Source organism: Lycium ferocissimum, chromosome 7, assembly GCF_029784015.1.
Source record: "Lycium ferocissimum isolate CSIRO_LF1 chromosome 7, AGI_CSIRO_Lferr_CH_V1, whole genome shotgun sequence".
NCBI lineage: Eukaryota > Viridiplantae > Streptophyta > Magnoliopsida > Solanales > Solanaceae > Lycium > Lycium ferocissimum.
This window is the reverse complement of record NC_081348.1, coordinates 41,803,474-41,825,332: the sequence shown is the minus strand read 5'-3', so window position 1 is coordinate 41,825,332 and position 21,859 is coordinate 41,803,474. Positions and strand designations below refer to the sequence as shown.

At 33.0% G+C, this 21,859-nt stretch overlaps 2 protein-coding genes across 2 annotated transcripts; both read right to left on the bottom strand.

Annotated features, from left to right (window-relative positions):
- Window positions 1–17,195: 17,195 nt before the first annotated feature.
- On the bottom strand, window positions 17,196–17,986 carry LOC132065119 (peptidyl-prolyl cis-trans isomerase-like). Its single transcript, XM_059458363.1, has one exon. It carries the CDS (start codon window positions 17,922–17,924, stop codon window positions 17,406–17,408), a length of 519 nt encoding a protein of 172 aa, XP_059314346.1. The 5' UTR covers window positions 17,925–17,986; the 3' UTR covers window positions 17,196–17,405.
- Window positions 17,987–19,467: 1,481 nt separating this feature from the next.
- On the bottom strand, window positions 19,468–21,859 carry LOC132065118 (proline-rich protein 4). The gene is made up of 2 exons (XM_059458362.1): window positions 21,649–21,859; window positions 19,468–21,204 (listed from the first exon to the last, which is right to left on the bottom strand). The coding sequence occupies exons 1-2, from the start codon at window positions 21,818–21,820 to the stop codon at window positions 19,904–19,906; spliced, it is 1,473 nt and encodes a 490-aa protein (XP_059314345.1). The 5' UTR covers window positions 21,821–21,859; the 3' UTR covers window positions 19,468–19,903.

Genomic DNA, 21,859 nt, shown 5'->3' with positions numbered 1-21,859 from the left:
AAACCCTTTCTCCATTTCCAATTTCAAATCCATACCGGGTAAAAATTTTCACTCTAGCTAAAATGGTTGCTTTTGCTCAATCATAGGGTTTTGCAACAATTAGCCAACTTGTTATAAATCCACTTTAAGTTATTTCTCTCAATTAAATATTATAAAAAATATAGATTTTATTCTAGTATTTAATTCTTTAAATTATTAATTTTGCAATAGCCTTAATAAGTTAGATTTTTTTTTGCTATTACATGTCATTGGAGTTACCCTCGAAAAAATTTTAGTTGATTTTGCAAAATACGAAGTATAGCGTTCTAAGTAAAGAATGCTTTATGACCTTGGATTTCAAAGACATTCTAGAAAGCCTTCACTTTGCAATGTATGGAAATTGGAAAGGATCCGCGAGTAACGAGTTAGTGATGACTTAATCGTTCTAACTCTATCTTTATTTTTCGCTATTTGGAGAATTTAGATCATTTAATTCTGTAATCTAATTTGTTGCATAATGTTATTTATTTTTTTGTGATTTATTTGATGTGTGATTTAAATTAATTATATTTAATAGATGCCTTGGGTTCTTTTACTTCATTTATCATCTTTACAAGTATTGAGAGCTCAAACCCTCTCTAAGCACATTTCACTCAAGTCCAAAAGAACACAAGGATCAAAAGGCTAAAAATCAAGTGTTTATGTGTTAGAAAGGTGGTTTTAATGAGGTGAAAGGTTTTGAATGAGGTGTTTGCACCCGAGGTTCAACTACACTAATCTAAGGTAATATGATATTTCGATGTTGGAAATAATCCACTTTGGATTAGATATAGAAACGAGGTAATGCAACAACATTATACATTATGATTATAATTTTAATGAAATTGATAATGATGATATGAATATGGATGATAAAACACAAGCCCCCAAAAATCTGCTATTAATGATGTTTGGGAGCCGATATATGATATACGAGATGCCGCCAATTTTCTCTAAGTTCAAGCCACGCACAATCACATACTAACGGAAGACAAACCGTGATAGAATAGAACGGAAAGGTCCTAAGGCCAACCTTCTTAAAATTTGAAAATTTTTACGAGCCTACGATATTCTCCGATGAATAAGCTTATGAAGACAAATAGCTAAATACGACGTAATTTAGATGTGATGAAACGAAGAATTTAAACTTTTATGTGCAATGTATACATTTATTATGAAAAACTTATAGTCGGGTAGAATATAGTGAATATGGATATACTAGATGATGACGCGCGCGCACACGCATTGGTACGGATAACCCCGAGCCTTGGTCATGTATGACACCGTAAGGCTGTGTATGTGAAACACCGAACCATGCTATATAAATGGACATCAATATGATTACGAATGCTAATGTATATTGGGATGATATGCAATGTAAATGATATGAATATGAGTATGAATGGAAATATTCGAAAATGAATACGAAAGGTAAACTCACGAATCGGTAAAAAATTTTGCTATGTACACGAGTGTAGAAATAGTTAAAAATGGTGAAAACTTTTGATGCTCGTTATCCCCCATTATGCTATTTCCATATGGGCCTCATTATGCTTTCATATTGATGGTTTGTTACTTATATTCAACGTTTTTATAATCGCGTCATTTGAGAGGCTTCATTATTCGGGGACTACAAGTACATTGTAGAGCGGATGTTATAGATTTGTATAAAAAATATAGATTTTATTTGCACTATGTATTTATATTCTTTAAATTATAGTGTTTCTACATTTATATGGGCTGCCGATTTGGGTCTTAAGCATGATTTAACAAGTTATGTGATTTTTTTGCTATTACATGTCATTGGGTTGATAATAATTGGGTGATGCAAAAAAGAATTATAGGTTTTTTATATGATGAAGGGAAAACTCGTCACGATGGAAAAAATTTAGCAAATTCAATGTCTATTATTATGAGATTTTTTAACATCTATAGAAAAACACTTTGTATTGCTTTAGATAATGCTTCTAATAATACAAAGGCGATTGGTCTTTTAAAAAGGAAATTAAACCCTCCGCTAAAAAATATTTTTCGTGTGAGATGTAGTTGTCACATTTTAAACTTGATTGTTAAAGATGGTCTTGAGTGTTTTGAAGATTCTATTCAAAAAGTTAGAAATGCGGTTGCGTTTCTTTTTGTAATGCTAATAGGCAAACCGAGAGATTTTAAGAATTCTTGTGTGGAAAATGACCTTAGACCTAGGAAAATTCAAGTACAAGTTGACACTAGGTGGAACTACACTTACATTATGTTACAACAAGCATATGATTATAGGATTTCCATACAACAAGTTCACAACCATTTTAATTCGGCTACTGATGATTGATTAAATATTACCGATTGGGAAGATGTTAAGGAATGTGTTGAACTTTTACAAAAAATTTATAATGCAACTCTTGTTTTTTCTAGATAATTTTATCCCACGGTAACCTAAATTTTAGCCTACTTAGCGAAAATAGCTAAAGTTTTACAAGAGTATAAAAATAAATCCGGTTATCAAGCGGCTATTTTTAACATGACAACAAAATTTAAGAAGTATTTTTTTCCATCCAACTTTATTTATATTGGGTTCTCTTTTAAATCCTTGTTTAAAAATGTCTTATACTAGAGCATTGGTTGGTCAAATTTATACCTTTTTAGAAATTGAAGAGGAAGTTGAACCATCTTTAATTGAAGTCGAGCTCGCAATTGATGCCGAGTTTAGAAAAGTTTTTAGTCATTATTCTAATTTGGAAGAAAATGCTACACCTGCTGTTTCACGCCCTACTACTTCTCAAAGTAGCAAAAAGGGCTTATCGGGTTTGTTGCACTTAAAAATTTTACATTCACATCCAACTCCTTCTCATAATGCAAACTTTGATGAATATCACTTTTATTTGATGCGGCCTAAATGTGGATATCAACCAACTAGATGATTTGGACGTCTTAGCATGGTGGAAGAAATACAAGGCGAGTCATCCGATACTTTCAAGAATGACTCGAGATATCCTTACGGTTCAAATATCAACCGTAGCTTCGGAGAGTGCATTTAGCCAAGGAAGACAACAAATTGGAGACCATAGACACTCATTATCCTGATTTAGCTTGCAAGTACTAGTGTGCATTCGCGATTGGATTAGATCGGAGCGATGCAACCAAAACTTAGAAGCGGTGGAAGGCGAAGAGAAAGAGATTGAAGATTTGATAGCAAGTGGAGTGGACCAAATGGAAGACTTTGAAGATATCTCCATGACCGAATATGATATGCCGGATATTAGCCAAATGATTGACATTTTTTTATTTTATTATTCTACTATTTCTTTGCAACTCATGTATTATTTGCAAGTTAAAAAAAATTACAACTTGCAAATAAATGTTATCCATGAATGAATAAAATATATGGTTCATTGAGCTTTATTCTATTTACTTGTGTTCATATTTTTACTTATATTAAATTAGGAATATACCTAAAATATATTAAGAATCTACTTATAATATACATCTACTTAAATTAAAAACTAGAAAGTTATATACTTGAAAAATAACTAAAATATACTAAGAATATGCTTGTAATATAAATATACTTAATTTATAAAATAGGAATTTATAAACTTAGAAAAAACTTAAGTTATAAAGTTATAATACATATAACTTAAACATATATAAGTATATATAGTATACATATAACTTAAAAGTATATATAGTATATATATATATATAACTATATATAGTATATATATTATAACATATATATATATATATAAGTTATATAACCTAAGTATATTGATATATATAAGTATATTCTTAGTATATTTTAGGTATATGTAGTATAACTTAAGCATATAACTTAATATATATATACGTATATGCTGTTAGTTAGTAAATATATAAATTTTACTTATAAACTTATATAACATATATAAATATACCTACAATATACTAATAAATACTAAAATATATATTTATACTATACAAAAAAAAAGGGTATTCTAATGTTTTGGACCGGTCCGGTTCCGATTTTCATGTTTGAAAGCGGTAAACCGGAGCCGGTGGCCAATTCCAATTTTTAGACCGGAAATCGGCCGGTTTTATAACCGGTTACCGGTCCGGATCCGATTGAACCGGTTAACAGGCTTACCTACAACTGACCTTAATCATATTTCCTTTCTTCTCTATAAATTATTATGCTATTTTCACTATTTGTCTTAATCAAAGTAATTCTTACTTCGTACATACATATTCAAATACTGGAGTAACAATCTAAACGAATAGCTTAAGGACCCATTTGGCCATGAGACTTATTCACTTTTTTCAAGAATTTTTTTATTTTTTTCACTCTATGGTGTTTGGCCATAAAAATTTCAAATGAAACTTGAAGTTGCATTTGGAATTTGAAAAAACAATCAAAACCTTGTTTTTCACTTTTTTCATTTTTGTTTTGGACCTTTATTTTTGTTTTTCTCTTTTCAATTTTTACCCCAAAAGTTTTTATGTTGCTCAATTTTTACCCTAAAAATTCATACAACTATTTTCACTGGTCAGAGGCAACTTATGTTACTCAGTTGCTCTCCACTCCAACAAATATTGACATCATGTGCTGAAAAGCCTTTAAAAGAAAAGAAGCATGTGGGAATTTTGCAACAAAGTCATATTTAGACTTTAGAGATGTTATATTTTAAAAGAAACCATGTCTGGAAAGCCTCCAAACCGCCGGTGTAAGTTTATATTTTCTACCGATTATGTTTATTAATTGCTTTGTGGTCTTGATAGAAATTGTGGGAGAAAGAAACCATCAAATATTATCTTACCAAACACACTCCATCCAACTCCAACTTAAAAAATTCAAAAAAAGTGATTTTTTTTTGCTATATTTCTAGCCAAACGCCTACGATTATGTTTATTAATTGCTTTCAGTAGGACTCCCTCGGACATTATGGTCTTTCTAGTTTTTAAAAATTGTGGGGGTACAAATCATTTTATGTTTTTTTAGAAAAAGTACATTTCAACGATCAAATATTATTTGCAAAAACTATGGCCAAACACAACTCCAAATCCAACTCCAACTTCAAAAATTTCAGAAAAAGTGATTTTTTTTTTTTTGGTTTCTATAGACAAACGCCTACTTAGTTCATAATTTTTTATTTTTTTTTTTCAAAAAAAAAAACGAATAGCTTTAGTTGTGCAAGCTGTCGACAAATCACTAGGACTCCCTCGTGACATTATGGTTCAAGATTCACATAATCGTTATTTGTTATTGTGTCTCAATTCGCTTTCACGATAACTAATTAGTACTGGACTTCATAACGACAAGTCTCGAAAATATTATAAGGCCCTTTATTATTACATCGACTCTTAAAGATCCTCCATCCTTGGGTCATCGGAAAGTCATTATTGACAAACGAAAGCTATAATGAAGTTCAAGTCTGTTTCTTTTGTTAAGGAGCTCACAAACAAAACAATTAAACGAGCATACACATGCAAGTGATGCAAAAAAAAAAAAAAAAAAGAGAGAGAGAGAGAGAGAGAATAAGAGCACCTTGTGAAATGAGTGTAGATCAATGATGTTTAATACTTAAGAACGAATGGTACTCAAGCCTACACACATCATACCCCCCACCGAAGCCCAATCCAATTGAATAGCTTAGCTTGATATCTCGATTTTTCCATTATTATTTATAAAATACTAAAAAATACTAATAGCTCTCGACACCAATAAGTAAATACTTACCTCTTGTTCTTTAATCTGAAATTATCCCTTTAATAACGAGCGGCTAAGATTTCCTTTACAAGGCACATGACTTTCTTAGAAAAAAACTCCTAATTATTATACTACTTCTGGAAATTCTATCTACTAGTTACATGATTGTTATATCTTTTTAACCTAAATCCAAAATAATTTTCCCTTTTGAGTCTACTTTCTGAACACCTGCAACTCCAAATCATTTTTTTTGTGCGGATTGCCCGTCAAAAGCACTGGTCTTTTATTTTGCCTCTTGAATTGGTGGTTTTTAATTTTTTCCCTTCGCCTAATACCTCAAGATTCTGGGTTCGAACCCCAGCTCAGTTAAAAAATAAAATAAAATCGCAAGGCAGAGGTTTGGATTCGTAAGAAAGAGTTTTGCATGCAAAACTCTACCTCATGCAGAATTTTGAATGCAAAACTCTGCATGTACCTACATGCAGAGTTTTGCCCTGCACGCAGAGTTTGCATAACTCTACCTCACATGCAAAACTCTGCCTACAGGTAGAGTTTTGTATTCAGATATAAGGCAAAACTCTACCTTGAGGTAAAGTTTGCCTCAAAACCCTAACTGATCAGGCAGAGTTTGACGTTCTTAAGGTAGAGTTTCAAACTCTGCCTGAAGGAGGCAGAGTTTTGCAAGCAAATTTCTGTCACTACGAATACAAACTCTACTTTGAGTTTTTTTTTTTTTTTTTTTTAAAAAAATTTTTTTTTGACTGAGCGGGGATTCGAACCCGAAACCAGGGGGGTAACGGAGGACAAAAATTAAAGACCACCAATTTAATGGATAAAAATTAAAGACCACCCCCAAAATAAGGGCATTCCTGCGAATTGCCCACTCCAAATCGCATTATTGGATGTTTCTTATGATAGACAAATTTACCTATTGAGCCATAAACTTTAAAGAAGTAATTGCACGGTTTGTCCTTCAAATGGATTGGTCTTTAATTTTTGTCCTTCAAAATCGAATTTATGTCTAGCAAGACATAAGTTATTTAAGAGCGCGGGCATAACTTGTTGATGTTATGATCTGTAACTTATGCATAAGTTCGACTTTGAAGGGAAAAAATTAGAGACCAGCCCATTTAAAGGACAAAAATTAAAGACCAACACAACATAGAGACAAAAGTGCAAATGACCCAACTTTAAACAGCGGCATAAAAAGGGTATTTCCGAAGCCCGTAATGGATGGATAATATCCATAAGATGTCTTAGTTGAATCATATGGACTAAGCCCATTATGGACTGTACATTTTCATTTACGCGTTCGATCCCCTCTCCCTCGCATAGCGGGAGCTTCGAACAGTGGGTTGTACCTTTGACTGATCATAAGATCATTATATTTTGTAAATTAGTACCATCTCTATCCTAATTCAGATATTCCATTTGGTTTGAATACATCTATCTTTTCATATAAAACATAAAGTTTTAGTATACACTAATGAAAATGGGCAACACGTTGATTAGTCCACAAACACTAACTCTAATACTTAAGATTCCCCATTTAGACATTCTAGTAAATAAATATTATAGTCCAATGTAAACTTAAGATTCCCTATTTAGACATTCTAGTATATATTATAGTCCAATGTACTATCATTATTACTGTTTATATCTGCTGATTAGATATAATTGGCCATGATTATTAGAAGAAGATAAGTTAAAACTGTACTATAGATGTTAATGGTAATGTGAATGAAATAGTTTCCGTTAAACTTCAAAGATTTGGACATTGTTTAGAGTAAAAGTTATCTCATTTATTAATATTAGTGTTGATGTTGTTGTTGTTCTTGCTCCGTAAGCAATGGAATTTCAGAAGGGCCGTTGTGAATAAATGAGTTACACCTTTCAAATTACAAATAAAAATAAAAATAATAATAATAATAATAATAATAATAATAATAATAATAATAATAATAATAATAATGACTTCGAAAGTTAACGAAGTGTATGCTTTTGTTTTCTTCAAATTGTTCGAAGTGCAAAAAGTATTTCTCCGACAAATCTTGTTAGAAAAGTTGTGAATAATATTTTAAAAGAAAATGTCCCTAGTTGATTAGGCAACTAAACTTAAGAGCTTAACAACTCGTTTCAATTGTTTTTTTTCACGTGGCAAAAAAAAAAAAAAATAATAATTTGAAAAATAAAAAAATGAGCTCATATATATATATTATTATAAATTAAAAAATAAAATAAAAATTATACAATTAAAAAATAAAATAAACATTATACAATTAAAAATAAAAATTCACCATTTTTTGATTTTTTGATTTTGATTTTGATTTTAATTTTCTTTTAAAAATAAAGTTATGGAAGAAATGAGTTTGCTAATAATGGTGGTGGAAGAAATGGGTTTGCTAGAAAGATGGATTTTGATTTTCTTTCAAAAATAAAGTTATGAAAAAATCGGTTCGAAGGTAAAATGGTGGTGGTTGAGAGATTTTGATTTTCTTTCAAAATAAAGTTATGGAAGAAATGAGTTTGCTAATAATGGTGCGTAGAAGAAATAGAAATGGTAGTGGTTGTGGATGTGGGTTAAAGCATGATTTTTTTTTTTCTTTTAAGGAATTTGATGAAATTTAAGATGACAATATATAATGAATTTTTTTTTAGCCAGATTTGAGGACAATATACAATGGTGGTTGATAAAAGTAGGGTGAGGATGAGGAGAAAGAAGAAGAAAGAGAAAGAAAAATAATAATAAAAGGAAAAACAAAAAATGATGTGTTGGTAATTTTTATGATGTATTCAAGCAATGTATATTAAAAATATATATACACACAGTGAATACACCTCCCATTGTGAGAGTGGTATTATTTTTTTGGCAAACAATTGAAACGTAAGTTGTTAAAAAATAAATAGAAGTTAAGTTTAGTTCTTAAAGTGAGTTTTCGAGAGTTGGTTAAAACATGTCTTTTCTCTATTTTAAAAGAAAATGTCCCTAGTTGATTAGGAAGAGCTCTCTTTTTCACTTTATAATGAGTTATATTTGTTGTGTTTGTAAAGAGTTAGTAAAAGAGATGGATTTGCGCAAGTGAAAAATCGGTTTGAAGGTAAAATTGAGAGATTTGTCCACCCCACTTCCTACCTGCGACATATACGTGAGTAGGTTGCATATTTGTCAGATTTAAGGACAATATATAAATAGCCAGATTTGAGGACAATATACAAATTATATTGCTTCTTCCGTCTATTTTTACTTGTCGTGTATATTAAAAATATGTTAGTGGTTGAAAACAAAAACATAAGTATATTTGATTGATTTTAACCATTAGATGATGTTTCGGTAATAATTATTGAGTTGGGTGTTAGTGGTTGAACAACTAAAAGTATATTTGATTGATTTTAACCATTAGATGACTTAGTAATAATTAGGGGGTGAGTAAAATTATCACTCTATTTATGGCTCCTTAAGGAGATGTCAAGTCAATTCAAGATAAGTAAAAATGGACGGAGGGAGTAAAACTTATGCGCACTCCTATTAAATTGAGGTGAGAATGTCCATCAATTAATTATCGATTCAATAATAACAGACTTATCCAGACACATGTTATTTATTCATTGGATTGGTTAAATACTACCTTGATTACTCACACATGTAAGATCCGACAAATGATTAGACTCTAAACATAGTTAAACATGTCTGGTGCACAACCACCCTAGAATAGAAATAAAGAATATGACTGTTAAAAGTTTTAGTGGAGCCAATAATGTTCTCCAAGGTCAAAGACCACCAGTTTCCGCCAAAGATTGTAGCAAGTTTTAGAAGTTTACAACCATTATTCTCAACTCAAATTTCGCATCAATGAATGTGGTCGAGAAAATAAATTCCTTCACCTCCTCGAGAATCGAGATAGGCGTGGAGCTAGAAGGTATATACGAGTTGACCGAATTCAGTAGCTCTTATTTAAATTCTGTATCTGAATTTTATTAAGAAATTTACATAAAAAAATTAAATTTAGATATCAATTATAAACACCTAATATAACTATTCTAAAATTTAAAATTCAATTTTTGATTTTCTCGTGCTCAGATACTCTTTTTAAGGAAAAAGGCAAAGCTGTCCACTTCCTAGTTGCGAGTGAATTCTCTTTTCATCCTTTTGAAACAGAGAATCCAATCATTTCAGATTCTGAAATAATGCTAGGACACATGGCCACACGTTCTTGGTCATAAAAAATAATAATAAAAAGACCTCTAAAACCTCAAGAATAATTAAATCCCCTAAATGCAAATTAAACTTCAACAAAGCGATTCCAGAAGAAGAAAAGAAAGTTATTCCAAATATAATAACAATAACAAAATAAATATAGGTACAATAGCCTTGACTATTTCTATCACAAGGTCCAGCACATCAATATTTGGCTACTTTCAAAATTAAGGCTAAAAAACTCATATTATGATTTTAAATCTCAAATTCTCCTAAAAGATATGATTTGAGATTCTAAATCATGGTTCAAATTTTTTTAAATGTACAACTTGACCCATGAATTTATATTTTGTAAAAAAAATTCATAAGTTGGTAGATATATTTACCAACCATTTATAACAAATATTAAAAGATGAGCAAGTTGGTAGTATATTTATAACAAATTTACTGTTAAGGAATTATATTAAAGAGTAGTTACACTACAATTCATGATTAATTTTTTTTTTATTGATTAAAGTTCAATCAATTATTGTTGTGCTTTTTTAGAAATGCCTTCCAATATCGTATTAATTTTGATAGGAATTATGATTTGCTCATTGGTAAGATAGAATTGGAAATGTTTTGATGATTTTCACAAATTGTGAGGGTTTTATGTCTATGAGAAAAAATACAATTTAAGAAATCGAAATTGCATGTCCAAACAAAACTTCAATTTTAAATTATCATGATTTCAAATCACTAATTTTAAATCATGTCCAAACGGCTCCAAGAGAAGTAGAACAAATTTGCCATTTATTAAAGAGGTGTCTCGCTTCTATCCCTCTGTTATTAAAATGGCTGGATTTTGTCCTTATGGGTTAGCGGCTTTAGCTAATGGGCAACTTTAGATCATTTACGAATGGTTTAAATTTGCTTCCCCCCCCCGCCCCCGCCCCCCCGCGGGGGAGCTACTGCCTATGGCGTACAGAAAGAAAATCAAGCGAATTTGACAACGCTAGGGGAAGGAATAAAATACTTTTTAACAGATTATAAAATTATTTCATTTCGCATAATCTAGCAATTTTGACCATTTGCGGAAATATTAAATTCTACATCAATCAAAACGAAAGCTGGTTAAAGATGTTATTTGGGAAAAATAATCAAGCATGGTTCAAGAAACAAAATCATTACCGGCTGTAACTGCCCAAGGAAGGCCAAAAATCTTCTCAGCCATAAAATGTGATGTCTAATGTGTTATTTCCTTTATTTCATTTTGTGTGATACACTTTTTTTTTAGAACAACTTTACATATTATCTTTAAGGAAAGTATTTACAGCCACACACATATTTATGGCTTGTTTTAGATCACTAGTTTTCAAAAGTTTATCGTTCTTTTTTAAATTCCGTGCCTAGTCAAAATTATATCACATAAATTGAGACGGAAGAAGTATTAGATAGTAATATCTTCTTCTTTATTTGACAACATGATCAAGTCTAATAGAATCTCTCTTTTCTAGAAAGGTTCAAAACAATAGCACGGTGCACAATCATTCTTAAGTGAGCTCTAGCTCCTAAATGACCCATTATTATAAACGTATAATGGAGCTTTACGTTGTTTAGAATTTTGATTGGCACATAATTTAGGAATAAAAAAGAATTTTAGCACGGAGCTCAACGAAGCAAAAGACTTTAGCACAAATTTGCGGTCTTGGATATAATATTATATTTCTATGTTTATTAACATGTTATTATTCAGAGTAAAATAAAAAATGGTTAAAAAATTTCAAAAAGTGCCACATAGAATAACAAAGATTACAAGGTACAAGCTCTTTGGCAAATCTTCGTTTAACAAAAATTAATGAATGTTCTCTCCGTCAACAATCAATTAGGAGTATGTCTTATGGTTGAAAGTTGAAACAAGAACTAAAATACTTTTCGATATAGCAACATGTAATCTTTTTTAAACAAGCATCTTAAAAATTACTCTCTCTCCCAATTTATGTGATATTTTTCATTTTTCAAGAGTCAAGCAAGAAATCTTTGACCGCGATTTATTCGTATGCTCTTTAAATATTTTAAATTGTTAATTATTATGACTTGTAATGCTTTTTATGTAGTTTCTAAATATGGAAATTATTTTTAAAAAATTGTATATCTAAATTCACGGTCAAAAAATAAAAATAAAATTGACTCTCAAAATCTGAACTGTATCACTTAAATTGAACAGAAAAAATAATAACTTATGTGCTAGCTTTTTTTAGAAGTACCACCATTTTGTATTAGTATTCGAAGGGAGTGCTTTGAAAACAAAGCATAACCGAGAAAATTTCAATAATGTACAACGTAGTCATATTTTTAAATTACACTTCGCATAGCCACTTTCACAATATGCAACATTATATAGCAATATACAACTATATACATCTGGAGTAGACAATGTATCAACCTTGTATAAAAGTGTATAATAATGTATAAGAGGTGTTTATATTCAAGAAAATTCAATTGTGTACAACAATATACAACATTTTTTAAAATTATAGTGAGGGTACAGATAGACAACAGGCTTTTGAACTGAGGGTAAAAATTGGGCCAGTTTGGATAATTTTACAAACATAGGTTCGAATAATTATTTTTCCTAAATAGTCATAGAGGGTTATTTTCCCATTAAAATAAGCTCCTCCTGCTATGCTAATTAAGGATTAGATCTAGGGCAATATATATATATATAAAAGCAGGACTTAAGCTCGATGACATGGACTTAGGGTTATCATGAACATGGTTAGAACCTTACCGTTTCGCCCCTCTTCCTCTTCCATTACAACGCTTACCAGCCACGTCTTCCTCTTCTATCTCTCAGTCACCCAAGGTAAATCTCTCTTTTCCCTTTTCCAGAATTTTAGGTTTTGCTTTATGATTCTCTTTTTGAGATTTTAATGGTTTTAGTTAGACTTGCTTATCAAGTTTATTTCTAGAAAAGTTAGTGATATTTCTTAGAAGTTTTCATAAAAAGTTCTAACTGCTAACTTACATAATTAATTACTTTTGCATGGATTATTTGTTGTGAGCTGTCTATTCTTGTATTTGATGCACGCCGCTTGTATACATGATGTTTAGATTATGCATTTATTGAACGAGTTTTTAGAGTATTTTTAAACTCTCTTGCTATTAGAAGTCACTTGGGCAATTCATTATGCAAGTTCAAAAAGTTATAATTGCTTAATAACTTTGGAGTTCATTAGGACAGATCAAATTAGCCTTTGATCCGAGGGTTTTGCTTTAATAAAATTTTGGTAGTTCTTTTATGAATCTATAGTTGCTTTGCTCATATCTGTCCCAATCTTGACTCAGGAATCCTTCGATATGCATATTGATGTAAACCCCAATTAGTTCATTTGTTGAAAACGTGTACCTACAAGCTCTAATTGAAAGAAAAGGGTAAGATATTTTGCTCCTCCCTTTTTACTATTTGAAAAAGAAAAAAAAAACAATCAATTATAAACTTCATCACGTGTCTAGAATCAAAGGCTAATCTAACAAAAAAAAGGGACTTTATAGAACCACAATTTACCACCAAGTTCATACCTATGACTTATCCATACACCTAAATGGAACTTGTTTAGGTAGGTGTAAATCAACAAAAGCTTGACGACCCAAAAAATGCCAATGCGGCAGTTCTAATTAGGGCTGGGCATAAATACCAAAAAGTGAAAAATTGGGCCAAATCGAATTAATTCGATTTTTTTGGTTCGGTTTCGGTTTATTCAGAAACTTCGGTGTTTGGTTTTTAGAGTTCGATTCTTCGGTGTTTCAGTTTAAACCGAAATTTAATACATTACTCAAAAATATTAAAATAGTCCAGGCCCATTAAATTTAAGCCCCAAAAAAACCCAATTGTAACAAGCCCAAAAAAAACCCAATTGTAATATCCTTAACAAAGGAAGGTTACTAGGATGTGTCTTTAGGATTAATGTATGTCCTTTATGTGTTTTTTTAATTATTCTTACTGTATGTATATAACACATAGTAATCCTATATCATGATTATGATTTTCTTTTCTTATGTATCGTGTTTGTTTGATTTTGATTTCAATTTATTAATTTTATGTTTTATTGCTTTTGAGAATACGAATTAGTGAGAATATGAATTCGTGTAAATGGAATCGCTTCTAATATCATATCAAAAACCGACTTGAAAAAATCAAAACCGAACCGAACCAAACTTCAAAAAACCGAAACCGAAAGAACCGAACCGAACTAATTTGGTTCGGTGTCCACCTTCAAAAAGCCGAAACCGAAATAGCCGAACCGAAGTTTAAAACAACCGAACCAAATAACCGAACGCCCACCCCTAGTTCTAATGCTTCAGGATACAACACACACTTAATGAGGGGCACACTTCTTTACAAGCTGGTACACTATTGTAGCCGTTCACTGTAGATGAAAAACAACTAGGGCCGGTTTTTTTTTTTTTTTTTTTTTGGATTCATGGTTGCTATTATCCGAGATTATTCTGATTATTCAACGGTAGGAGAAATCATTATTAGCCTTCGTCGCACACAAGGTACCTTGATATAGGATACAAAATTATCAAGAACAATGGTTACATGTTGGTGATCTAGATATTCAGATTTTTCCTTGCTCTCTCACATGAGATTGAAGATTTTAACTACACCATCTCTTTATCATTATTTCTTTTGTTTTATGTTTTCATTCGATATTTAACCTTCTTTAGTATTTTAACTATTCGAGTGTAATTTCTTTGTTAATAAAATTATGTATAACAAAAATGGGAGACTGTATCATGGTTGTTTGTTTAGTGTATGCGATCTATTTATTTCCTTTGTGTTTCTTCATTAGCCACTGAACTGACTCTAAGATTCCAATGAGGCCTGAAGGTCGAAGATTGTTGGAAGTACATTGTGCTCGACATTTTTCAATCCTGATTATCAGACTTAATATTCACTTTTTAATATTGTTTATTAAAGGCTCCAGTTATTTAAAGTAACAGAAAAGGTCCAAAAATACCCCTAACGTATGGGAAATTGCTCACAAATACCCTCCATCCACCTATTGGTCCAAAAATACCCCTCCATCCACCTATTTGGTCCAAAAATACCCCAACCTATTTTTTTGGCTTAAGAATACCCCTGAAACTAACACCTTAATTTTGATGGAATTTTTTCAATTTTAAAATGCCGCGTGGCTTGTTTTGATTGGCCACATATATTATTTAATTTAAAAATTAAACCCCACCCACATTGAAACCCAAATCCGTTGACCCATTTTTTTAAACCCACATTTTATTCGAAGAACATAAATGAGACAATTCTTGGATGAAACTTCTTGTTTTCATTGGATAAGCGGAGATGGTACTATTACCTTCCTTTCATTTTCTTATTATATGACACAATTGCCTCACAGTTTGTAGACCTACAAGACAAACTTGAGATAGATTTCTATTTGAAAAGATAACCTTCATCTCTTCTATTCTTGGTCAATAAACAACTCATAGAGTTACATATATTTCAGATGCCATTTTCCAGAATATGGATGTCATTTTTGTTGGCTACTATTTTTCTCTCTATTTTTGTGTTTTCAATCAAAGTATTTAAAGAAGAGTGGATGATATTTTTACAACCAGGAATATCATATGCAACAGATTTCTGTCCAAAATAATCAAATAACATGCAGAAAAATATAAGGAAAAAAAGTCATCCCATGCTAAAGAAAGAGTTACAAGACCCAATTTCCAACTGTAGAAACCAGTTTTGAATAAGTATTCAAGATTCAAACTTGAAAACAAAAATAAAGATTACAAAAATTACAGGACAACCAAAAACACATAGCTAATTCGATAGTGATGATTAACGGATATGAAAAGACGACGTGGGAAAGACAGATTGGGGGTTAGGGTGCAAAGACTGCTTCTTTTGCCTAAAACTCCTTGGATATATGCTGGAGGAGTTCAGGAAATTGCATAGCGACATGTTACTTTCACATTAATTACAAAGATGTATGAAAAGAGACAGACCATTCTTCATGTAGCGGAGAAAATGCAGCACCTAACAATCCAATCCACAAAAAGGCATTGAAATCAATTAAACGATTCAAGTTCTCAAAAGAAATTCTAGGAAAAAAAAATAGTGATTGAAAGATGGAGGAAAATAGAAGAAAAAAAGACGCTAGAGAAAGAAGAACTCAATATTGAATTTCGCTATGAGTAATAAATCGCAAAAGAACTTGACAGGAAGAAATACAACATTCTTTTTGAAGAAGGAAGAAGCTCGCATGAGAAGTCCTCGACCTGAATACTCCTAGAATAAAAAAGTAATGAGTGGGTTTAATTTTTAAATTGAATAATATATGTGGCCAATCAAAACAAGTCACATGGCATTCTAAAATTGGAAAAATACCATCATAATTAAGGTGTTAGTTTGAGGGGTATTCTTGAACAAAAAAAAATAGGTTGGGGGTATTTTTGAACCAAATAGGTGGATGGAGGGGTTTTTTTTGGACCAATAGGTGAATGGAGGGTATTTATGAATGGAGGGTATTTATGAGTCAAGTGTATTTTTGGACCTTTACCATTAAAGTAATAGCCGTTGATCTTAATACTGATGATTAAATGGATATAATTTACTTCTAGGTAGACTATTTCATGAAAGATCATTCAATATTGAGAAGGAAAAAATGTTACAATTGAAAATATGTAGATAAAATTGAACAAAGCGGAAGACGTTTACATCATTATAATTCTTGAGATACATGATAATGTCAAATCTTCTATTTTACGTTGGAATATTAACTTTAATACGGATCTATATTTTCTTTATCTTTCATATTCAGATATTAGAAAGAATCATTCGAAAGTTTAATGACGCCATTCATTACTTTTTATCAAATAAACTTGAAAGCGTAAGAATGAGGCAAATTACATAGTTTATTTAGTACTACTACACGCCGGTGGTGCGCCTCATCCTGCAATTGTGGACCCTCACAATACTCACCACTCATTTTGATCCATAAATATCGCTCCTAAAAGTGGGACCCACAACTCTGATAAAGCTTATGCAAAAGACAGACAAAATCAATTCACGCGAACCATCTCGGTCAAAAGTCGGTCGCATCTTTATCGGCCAAAAGAAAACAACAAAATAATGACGTTTGGATAAATTATTTTTTATTGTGTTCGGATAAAAATAAAAAAAATTAAACACTTATTTTTCAGCAAAATAACACAAAATAAATCTGGTTAAAATTCTTATGCTTAAAAAGTCATAGTTTTAGATCAAAAACAAAAAGAAGAACATTCAACCGAAATATGAGATTAGCAGGAAATCTATAACCTTATTTAATTGTAGTCATAAGATTCAACATGAACTGGTGGAAGCAAAACCACCACCAATTACATCACAACCCTAGACCTCGACGCGACCCAAACAAAGCAGTAACGATAGATTAAAATTAAAAACGACAAAGACTGATAATAATAAACTAGATCATCATCAACGTTTCATAACATGATCAACGTTCAGATCTAGGAAAGTTGACCACAGTCAGCAACAACAACAGGCTTGGAGCACCTTCCAGAGCTAGATCCAACACCTTCAGCCTTCTTAATCACATCAAATCCTTCAACAACTTGACCAAACACAACATGTTTCCCATCAAGCCATTCAGTCTTAGCAGTACAGATAAAAAACTGACTACCATTAGTTCCAGGTCCAGCATTAGCCATAGAGAGCACACCAGGTCCAGTATGCTTTCTTACAAAGTTCTCATCAGCAAATTTAGCACCATAGATTGACTCACCACCTGTACCGTTTCCAGCAGTAAAGTCTCCACCCTGACACATGAAACCTGGAATCACACGGTGGAAAGTTGACCCCTTGTAGTGCAAAGGTTTCCCCATCTTTCCAACACCTTTCTCACCGGTGCAAAGTGCACGGAAATTCTCAGCTGTCTTGGGAACTGTGTCGGCGTAGAGTTCCATCACAACACGACCAGCAGGGGCCCCACCGATGGTTAGGTCAAAGAAAACCTTTGGATTTGCCATACTAGATATTTTTTTCAACTCAAGATTTACAATAAGGTTTTTTTTTGTGCTTAGGGTTTAAGCGAGGGGGATGGTTATATAGGAAGATGTGAAAGGGGATTATTTATGGAAGAATATTTGTGGCCGTTGGATGGGACAGGTGTCAGGATCTTGGAGAGTTTGATTAAGAAAAGATTTGGGTTAAAAGTGACTGTGGTTGGTGAAAAGTTTACCATGGTTAGTTAGGGATATGGCTAGTCACGTGATATACTCTTCAGTCGGTCAGTGGTGCAATGATGCTACGAAAGGTCACATAAAGGAAAAATATACAGGCCCAGGCCCAAATCCTTTTTGCATGATGAATCCAAACGGGATCATTTGCACTTTTATCCTTATTTTTTGCTTGTCTTTATTTTTTGGTCCCTCAAGCCAAATAACTTTTTTCGCGGACTATAAATTTTCTAATTTTTCACATATAATGTTTCCCAAGTTATGTATCGCGCCCTTAAAGAACTTATGGTACGCATAAGTTCGATGGAACAGGTGTCAGGATGTTGGAGAGTCTGATAGAGAAAGGACTTGGGTTAAAGGTTACCGTGGTTGGTGAAAAGTTTACCGTAGTTAGTTAGAGATATAACTAATCACGTGATAAATGCGTCAGGGATGCTAATGGGCCCATTTTAAAGAAGGTTAATATCTATAAAGCCCATTTACAAAGCCCAAGACCTTTTTGCATGATGAACCCAAACGTTTTATTGGGTTTTCAGTGTGTGCAGGGAATCCAAATGTTGCATTGTTGATCACTTCGATTCTGGTAAATTTTTTACTTTTTCTGTTTTATTAATTTGTGCTAGAAGAGTATTCACATAATTATAAACTGTTTGCGATCCTTTTTGCTCTTCTAATTATCACTTTAAATCATGTGCGCAATTTCTCAAACGAAAGCAACAAAAAAAATTAATAATAGTAATAAGTTAAAAGTCCCGTGGAGAACTTACGATCAAGTGTTATGAAAAATTAGAACTTAAATACTTATAATTAAGACTGGCATTGGTATAAAAGGTACTCCTAGGAAGTTTGATATTACAGCTCGACAAATTGAATGATATTGATTAGAAGTAGTACCCAAAGCTAATGAATTATTCTATGTTAATTGCTTAATCATTGCTAATCATAGGAAGTTTGCTATTTTAGCTAAACAAGTAGAGGTACGCACGCATTTAACGGAAAATGTCAGTAGCCGTGGAAGTTGCTATAGTAGTAATTAATTTGACTCTTTATAGCAACCGAAAATGAGCATTTAAGCCAACAATGATTATGATAAAGATTGATAGAAACTACAGAGGTGTCATCTCTATCAATCGACAATGATCACTGAATATTAATACTACTATGGATTATTATGCTCTAATAAGTATACTAATATTGACACTATTAACTTTGGAGCATTAGAATGGGCTAGGATTATTATAGTTTTCAGATTAAAAGGAGAAGTCTTTGTAGTTCACCCATTGCTTGTCCAGCAGAAGAAGAAGAAGAAGAAGAGGACTAGTACAAGTTTCCATGAATAACAAAGACCAATAATATATTAAGAAAGGACCAGTTACAAGTTTACGTGAATGACAAAAGCCAACAGTATATTAAAAAAGAGATCACTAGTACAAGTTTCCATGAATGACTAAAAACCAATAACATAACAAGAAAGTAAAAAGATCCGTTCTTGAACGCTTACACTACTAGCATACCACGATTATTCACCGGACCATGATTCACTTGAAGATATACAAACATTAATTTGCATGAAAACTCAACTAAACAAACCACCCCATGAACTTCCCTATTTCTCTGATGTTTTCCTTTCACATTCTCAAGCATTATATCTCTTGAATGTTTCTTCTTTTAATCTTATTTCATAAATTGCAAATAATTTTCAAAGGCTGCACGAAAAAAGATACAGCCCTACATGCACCCAAAGGAAATCTTCAATTTAATGTTTTGGTCTATGGGTGAGGAACTTTAGGAGGAAGTGGTGGGAAGAATGGATGGTGGAATGGAGGAACTTTAGGGAAAGGTGGAAGTGGTGGGCATGGCTTTTTGTAGAATGGTGGCTTGTAAATTGGAACAGGTGGTGGTAGAGGTTTTACTACTGGTGGCTCGTAAACTGGAACTGGTGGTGGAAGTGGCTTCACTACTGGTGGCTTGTAAACTGGAACTGGTGGAGGAAGTGGCTTCACTACTGGTGGCTTGTAAACTGGAACTGGAGGAGGAAGTGGTTTTACTACTGGTGGCTCTGGTTTGGGCTTGGGTTTGTAAGTGGGCGCTTTAGGGGGGCATGGCTTTTTAACTGGAGGAGGCTTTGGTTTTGGCATTTTAGGGGGGCATGGCTTCTTAACTGGAGGCTCTGGTTTGGGCTTGTAGACGGGAACTGGAGGAGGCTTTGGTTTTGGTTTGTAGGTAGGAACTGGTGGAGGCTTAGGCTTCTCTACTGGTGGCTTCGGTTTGGGCTTGTAAACAGGAACCGGAGGTGGCATTGGTTTTGGTTTGTAAACGGGAACAGGAGGAGGCATTGGTTTTGGTGTGTAAACGGGAGCAGGAGGAGGCATTGGTTTTGGTGTTGGTGTGTAAACGGGAGCAGGAGGAGGCATTGGTTTTGGTGTTGGTGTGTAAACGGGAACAGGAGGAGGCATTGGTTTTGGTGTTGGTGTGTAAACGGGAACAGGAGGAGGCATTGGTTTTGGTGTGTAAACGGGAACTGGAGGGGGAAGTGGCTTTACTACTGGTGGCTCTGGTGTGGGCTTTGGTGTTGGGTTGTAAACTGGAACGGCCGGAGGGGGACATGGTTTTTTAAAAATGGGAGGAAGAGGGGGAAGAGGAAAAGGGTGGCCCCAGTGTTTCAATGGTGGCAGTGGGGGCAATGGTGGCAAATTAGGGAATTTCTTCTTCCAAGGATGGTCTTTTGGGAAAGGTGGCAACGTTGGCAATGGTGGGTACTTGAAGTGAGGCCACAAGAAAGCTGAAGTGCACAAGGGTGTTGAGAACTTAAGATTTCCAGCTGGTTTCAATGCGTGTTCTCCATCTGTTTTGATGGTCACGATCTTGGAGGATTCAATGCCATTGTGTGCTGGACATGGTGCAGCTGATGCACTGTGTAATTGGGCATAGCATTCTTCTTTTAGCTTGCCATCTTTCATCATCTCCTTAGGAAGTGCTACTTCAAACTTGCCATCTCTGTCAAGCTGTCCTTCACCCCTCGTTTTGATCTCTCCATTTTCAAGCTTGCAGTCAATGCTTACATGAAGCCCTGAAACCAATAATATAACATTGTTATGGAAATCTACTAAGAAATTTTTAGACACATTAAGTCAAAAGCTAGCTCAATAAGTGAGGATCTTTAAAAACCATATAAAAAGACTAGCAATTGTCAACCAATGAGTGACACGTTATACTCCTGCATGCTCAAGACCAGAACTCTGCAGCATGGACAAGAAAATGTGTGATCCAATGTTGGAGAATACAATAACCAGGATGAGCCTTATTCTAATACCATGTTTGGAAAATGGACATTGGGCTTAACTCAACTCTACCATATCAAGAGACAATAGTTCATTCCGTCACCCGTTCATTGTGAGACAGTTTCTTTTAATTTTTTGATTAAGTAACAAATTTAATTAAAGAAAGGGCAAAAATTTGCCCGTATACATAGTAAAACAGTTGACATGCACTCATATTAAATTATAGAGAGTACCTGAGAGTGCATGAATGGTGTTTATGTTACTCTCTTTGCAATCAGCGCATTCTCCAAAACCAACCACCTTTATTGGCTTGTCATCAGCAATGCAGAAACTACAGAGTAGTAAAGACAGGAATAGTCCTAGAAAGACTCTGCCACAAAGGGACTGAAGCCCCATCTTGTACATAACAAAAAAATGTAAGTTATGAATTCTTGGGTGTGTTTG